Source organism: Protobothrops mucrosquamatus, unplaced genomic scaffold, assembly GCF_001527695.2.
Source record: "Protobothrops mucrosquamatus isolate PMUCROS unplaced genomic scaffold, P.Mucros_1.0 scaffold5021, whole genome shotgun sequence".
Lineage (NCBI taxonomy): Eukaryota > Metazoa > Chordata > Lepidosauria > Squamata > Viperidae > Protobothrops > Protobothrops mucrosquamatus.
The window spans coordinates 61860-68700 of NW_015390898.1; the positions used below are offsets into that span (position 1 = coordinate 61860).

A 6841-nucleotide genomic window follows, 5' to 3' on the forward strand; every position below is an offset into this window, starting at 1 on the left:
TTTTGGATAATCAAAAAGGAATAATCAAAATATTTTTAAATGTATACCAGCCCCCCAAATGTTGGTAATATGCAAATGAATATATTTTAAAACCATAAATTTTAACAGAAACGGAGTGTGTAATGTTATACCTCCTTTTGCAAGAATATACTCAATTAAACACAATGACATTTATTTTTATAAATGTACATGTAGAAACAGACTAAAAGGCTGAAATCCCAAATATACTTACGGACGATAAAGATCTTTGTTATAGTGTAAACATGAATAAGTAAACATTTATAAGATTGCATATTATATTATATATATATGTGTGTGTGTGTGTGTGTTTTCTGAGGTTTTCGCGGGTGTTTGTATGTAGGTCTTTGGTTATTCGGGTTTTCTCCCGCGTAAAATTGGAAGTGTCTTGGTGACATTTCGACGAAGTCCCATTCGTCATCTTCAGGCTGGTGTCTTCAGCTTCGTGCTTCTAGGAGTAAGAAGCACAAAGCTGAAGACACCAGCCTGAAGATGACGAATGGGACTTCGTCGAAACGTCGGCAAGACACTTCCAATTTTACGCGGGAGAAAACCCGAATAACCAAAGACCTACATACATACATACATACATACATACATATATATATATATATGCTGTGTTGATTAACAGTACATCGTTGTCAACATATTTCCAGTGTTAGATAAGTACAGATACATAGAGATTTGAGCATAATCAAAACAGATTTAAGCACTTGTAACAATCCTGTTGATTTCAGTGGAATTAATTTAAGTGTTGCACCTATTTAAATGACACTTATGCATGCACATTTGGAAAATATTCCCAGGGAATCTTACTTTCTAGTAAGTGTGTTTAGGATTCTATTTTAAATTGTCAAACTTGTGCTTATTTCTATCAAGTGGAATGCTTAAAGATAAAATTCAGATTACAACGTGGTTCCATTGATATTTAATACTGTGCATGCTTCAAAAATGATTTGGAAGAAGTGTTTGATTTCACCCGAGCATACCTTTTAATGTTCATTTAATGCACCCTTTTACAGGCTTCCACACAAGGCTTAAAAAAAGATGTGGCTTAAGGATTGATTTAAATATTCTGTTCATTAAAGCAGTTATATTTTTTTTCAGGTTCATGTGGAAGTTGGAAAAAAGAACTGTGGTTTTGTAAAGTTTGAAGCTCTTTTTCCAAATAATTTTCAAGGCTTTTTTTTTAGCACAGACCAACCTGATATCCGGTGTGCTTATCTTAAAATATGTTCCACTGAACATAAAAATACAAAGTTAAGTATTAGTTAGTGGTGTAGCCTCTATATTATTTGATATATGCAAATACATAGAATGCATGTTCAGTTTGGATTGGGGTCTCATTTCAGAGATGTTGAAAACAAACATAAACTCTTAACAAGGACTGAAGCAAAGCAAGAGTATCTTCTGAAAGACTGTGATTTGGACAAGAGAGAACCAATGCTTAGATTCATTCTGAAGAAAAATCCTCATAATCCACACTGGGGTGATATGAAACTTTATTTAAAACTACAGGTATTGAATCTTGTCCTCTTAATATTTTTCTTCCAACGGTATAACTTCTCTGTATTCTAACAACATTCCAATTTTTCTCTGGAGTTGGGCATATATGATCCAGCTATATCAGTGATGGCCGAGTACCCCAAAACCGCCTCACCCCTGCCCCCGCCTCTCCTGCCTGCAAGGCCACCCACCGCCTCCACAGCCCGCCACAGCAGATCACCCAGGCGGCCCAGCAGCATCATGGCGGCCATGCCCTCTGTCTGCACCTCGCAGCATCATCTGCAGGTGATGGGGCACGAGGGCGGAGTCTTGTCCTCGCTGCCCGGCTGCCTTGTCCTTGGCTGCGCTGCTCTGCACAGGCTGCACCCTAGGCGACTCTCCTCCAGGGGACTGCTGGTGAGGAGGGGGCCACGGGGGGGGCTGGGGCTGGGGTGACAGCACGCGTGCCCACCGAGAGGGCTCCGAGTGCCGTCTGTGGCACACGTGCCATAGGTTCGCCACCACTGAGCTATATGATCCAACTGTCTCTTGATATTTTTTGTTGTTGCTGGTAGGTTACAAGTAGGAACTGAATTATATCAGAGTGTGCCTTTCTACTGAGGCAAGGCCTTTTGATTCAGTGTAGTTTTCTATCAACAAGGAAGGGAAGGGTGTTTGTAACCTGCAAAATCTTTTCCAAAAAATTGAGGAACCCTTTGAAAACAGTGTGGCAAATGGTGCCAGTTGGGAGACATCATTACATATAACCCTCTGTAACTTACCATTAAACTACCAATATAGTTTAATATATATACTAAGGAGGGATTCATTTCCTATTTTCTAAAAAAAAAAAAAAAAAGGTTCAGCCTCTGTGAAACTAATCTCATTGCGACTTCCACGGTCTTTCTGAATCTGTTGCACGATTGCCATGCTGTTTCCCACAAGCGTTCATTTCTATTGTAGTATTGTCAGAAAAAGTAAACGGGACTGCTTCTTCGTATAAATTGCTATTCTTCAATGAAAAGAATCTTCTTAAATAAGACAGCCCTTTCCCCACAGATTCTGAATGAAAATAGTAGTAAGTGAAGATAGCCCGATATTCTTTGCTGAAGAGAGCTAGCTGAGAACAAGAGCCCTTCTTTGTTGTACTGCAGCCAACACAAAGATGGGGCTGGGACATTACTGCATATAAAGTTTTCCTTGAGATGGTCTTTTCTCCCAGGGTTGCAAAATTCCAGGAGGCAACACATACAGAAAATCTTTTTGTTACCAGCTAATGTTTCCCCCAGGCTTTTGTAGCCTAGATACAGTAGCCCTAGCTCAGGGGTAAGCAACCTTGGCTCTTTTATGACTCGTGGACTTCAACTCCCAGAATTCCTGAGCCAGCATGGCTCAGCTTGGAAACCTCTCCCTTTTCCCTCAGCATGGCTGGCTCAGGAATTCTGGGAGTTGAAGTCCACGAGTCATAAAAGAGCCAAGGTTGCCTACCCCTGGTCTAGCTGATCTAATCATTTCTTTCTAGTCCTCTAAATCTTATTCAAATGATGCTTGGTATTTACAGGTAATTAAGCGCTCCCTTGAAGTTTGGGGTAGTGAGGAAGCACTAGAAGAAGCTAAAGAAAACCGCCAAGATAACAGAGAGAAGATGAAACAGAAAAAAATTGATAAAAAAGTTAAAGGTAAATGTAAACCTCCCTGCCCCCTCTCTACTGCAGGACAGTGTACTAGTCTCCACAAATTAGCTTTCTTTCAAACAACATTCTTGGATTCCACTCAGACCCAGTATATTTGACTCAAAAGTAAAAATGTCGGGTGGATGCAACTGTTTATAGCAGTGCTTTTCTTTTCTTTTTTTTAGTGCCTTTGGGTCAATGTTGACTCTTGGCAATTGCCCGGAAAAGCCCTTGCAACAAAGATTTCAAAAGTGGTTTGCCATTGCCTCCTTCCCATGGCTGAGTGAGAGGGACTGGCACAAGGTCACCCAGCTGCCTTTGTGTCCAAATCAGACTAGAACTCAAGTCTCATATTAGTGCTTATTTTTCAAAAAGAAAAAGGAAAGCTAATTGGGAGGGAGGAGAGAGCTAGAAAGGATGGCATAACTGTCAGGTAAATTGGAATTCTGCAAGTAGCCAACCCACCCACCCCCACCCACACATACACACAACCAGCCAGCTTTACTGCACTCATCATACTCTTGGTGACTGACGCCCCACTGGCTGAAAGATGAGGGGCTTAATATATGAAATCCAGAGAAAGAGTTACATTCTTTTATGTCTGCTTTTTATGATCACTATCATCTATCTCAGGGGTCCCCAACTCCCGGTCCGTGGATCAGTACCGGGCTGTGGCATGCCAGCAACTGGTCCGCACAAACAAGCAAAGCCCCATCCGCGGGATGCAGGCAGCACACAAAACCACGCATCCTCCGGTCCATGGAAAAAACCCTCTCTCCATGGAACCGGTCCCTGGTGCCCAAAAGGTTGAGGACCTCTGATCTATCTAATGGACTTTAAAAATCACTCTAGATCAGACATGTCAAACACAAGGCCTAGGGGCCGGATGTGGCCCGCGAAGTGGTTTCATGTGGCCCGCGAAGCCATCCTGGAAACAGTGAGGGAACGGCCCCCACTGCCTTGGCCCTGGCCCAGGCCAGCCAGGAGCCAATGTACAATTTTGTGGTGGCCATCTATGCTGAAACGCATTCAGTCTTAGCTCCACAAGGCCGTCTGGAAACAGCAAGGAACCAGCCCCTGCTGTGTTGGCTCCGCCCCCTGGGTGCATGCTGGGGAGGTGTCACCCTTTGTGAGGAATGAAGAAATGGACCATGCCTTGGCACTTGCCCTGGTCCCACCCCTTTCTGCCAGAGACCCTCAGATCTGTCCCACTCCTGCCCAGGCCCCCACAGGCACCCTTGACGTGAACGATGTAGAGCTGGCCACGCCCACCCAACAGGCCACACCCACTCCATCCACACCCACCCAGTAGGTCGTACCCACCCTGGCCACACATCCCCGCTCCCCCCGAGGGCAACCACAATGCTGATGCAGCCCTCAATGAAATTGAGTTTGACACCCCTGCTCTAGATTCATCCCAATTCCATCTGCACATTCACTTTCAAAAACAGAACATTAATGAAAATAATTAGGATTTAGTCCCTAGTTATGTTTTGGAATACAATACAATACTCCCATTCAGAGCACATACAGAGTGTCATTGGGGTTAATTGATTTTATTTATTTGTGTGTGTGCGTGTTTTAACTACTGTGCTCCTTATTTCTGTTGTATTAGAATTACGGCGAGCTGTAAGAAGTAGTTTATGGAAGAAAGACACAAGTATCCACCAACATGACTATGGAACTGAAGAAATGATAGATGATGATACGTACAGAAAGATCTGCAGCACATGTGGTCATGAATTAACCTATGAAAAGATGTAGAACGATTTGGATTTACATTTGATGCATTTTTGTATTCAAGTGTTTATATAATTGATATGGCATATCATATAATTGATATAGCATATTCTTTCTGGCCTACTTTGCATAGCCTAACCATTATCCAGAAATAAGAACTGAAAATCTGGTAGAAAAGAGGCATAATAATAATCCTTTTATAAAAATGTTACATTTATTGAATAATAAAAATATTTAACTGTATATTTACACAGTTAAATGCTTATCTGTTATCACTGCATGCATTCTTAACATTTTTCGTATATATATCTACAGTAGTTTGTGGGTTAGAAAAACACTTTCCAACTTTGAAGATCATACACAGAGAACATAATACACCGTAGTGTGGTTTGTGTCATTTTGATTTAGTGTTATTTCAACACAGTCACAGACCTTTTAAGCCCCAAAACTTCAGATTGAGCCATGTATTGCCATAGAGAATGCTACTGGGAGGGCTGAAGATTTGCTAGGAATGTACAGTACAGCTGAACAAATTATTTGAGGCCCTGTAGGATAGAGCAGTATATAGTTTAAACTACCGTGTTTCTCCGAAAATAAAAACCGACCAGAAAATAAACCCTAGCATGATTTTTCAGGATGATCGTAATATAAGCCCCATCCCGAAAATAAGCCCCAGTTAAGATCATCAGCCAGACAGAGGCATTTAGTATTGTGATTGCGGGGGGGGGCTAGCTCCATGTCACTTGCGTTGGAGGGGGCATCTGTGGGGGTCCGGGTGCAGGATCCATAGGTCTCTGGGGGAGGGGGAGGGGGAGGGAGGGGACCCTTCCCAAAGATGCCTCAGCTCCAGCCAACAGCCAGCCCTGTGCCTTCGGAAGCCAGCCCGGGACTTCCGAGTTCTCGCTGTGACCCGTGTAGCCAGATGCTCCCCATAAGAAGCAACCAAGAGGAAGATTTCTTCACACACTCCCTTGCCTTTTTTTTCTCCCCGAGCAATTGCCACTTGGCTCTTTCGCCGACTGCAGAAGGGCTTCCTCAGCCATCCGTTCTTCACTGGATCAATTTCAGAAGCCGCCGCCACCACCATTGCCACTTCCTTCTGCCTCTTGCAGACTAGTTGCAAGGATGAGGCACAGGAGAGGGCACCAGGGAAGGTGGTTGCTACACCCTCACTCCGTGGGTTTACCAGGACAGCTGCTTGGAGGCGGCAGCAGGGCTGGCAGAACGCGCCCTTCACGCGAGGAGAGTGATGCAGACAGGTGGGGGCAGCTGAAGGACCGGGCGGCAACGCCTACCCTGCCCTGCGTGTCTTCAGCGGGTGTCTGGCAGGTGGAGTGAGATGGGCAGGTGAGCGAGCGGGTCCTGCAGCCAGGCCACCCCCGTCCCACCACCTGCCTTGCCTCGCAGTGGCGGCACCAGCAGCAGGTGGAGGTAGAGGTCCGGCAACTCAGTCCGCCAGATGCACCATGGCGGGCCTGCTGCATCTGGTGGGCCGGATTGCGTGCCTTCCCCCCCCCCCGCGCCTCTGCCTTTGCCTGCTGCTTGGAGGGCTGGCCCAGCAGTCACAACTCTCTGACTCACCTGCGCTGCACAGGCTGCCCAACCCCATAGTGCACTGGCCAAGGGGCCGGCGGGCTGCAGCTGCTGCCGGACACCATCGGCTCCTGCATGCTCACTGCCTCCTGTACATGAAAAAAGTAGGACACCACCTGAAAATAAGCCCTAATGGGTCTTTTGTAGCAAAAATAAATATATAAGACCCAGTCTTATTTTTGGGGAAACACGGTATTACTATTATGGCAATGGAAGTCTCCCTACCTAGCTCTTGTTAAAGGAACACATTATTTGGAGGGAAAATATCTGGGCCTGGCCTATATTGGTAAATGAATAGACTTTAGTAATCTGTGAACTTATTTTTCATTTAT

General features: G+C 44.7%; 1 protein-coding gene across 4 annotated transcripts in view; it reads left to right on the forward strand.

Moving 5' to 3' along the window:
• LOC107299497 (DNA repair protein complementing XP-A cells homolog) overlaps positions 1-5188 on the forward strand; it is a 10590-nt gene extending 5402 nt beyond the window's left edge. For all 4 annotated transcript variants that reach the window (XM_015828852.1, XM_015828854.1, XM_015828855.1 and 1 more), the window contains exons 5-7: positions 1371-1536; positions 3065-3182; positions 4792-5188. In XM_015828852.1, coding sequence (XP_015684338.1) covers positions 1371-1536; positions 3065-3182; positions 4792-4940 — 433 coding nt within the window. In that variant the 3' untranslated portion in view covers positions 4941-5188. The remainder of the gene's footprint in view (positions 1-1370; positions 1537-3064; positions 3183-4791) is intronic.
• Positions 5189-6841: the final 1653 nt, after the last annotated feature.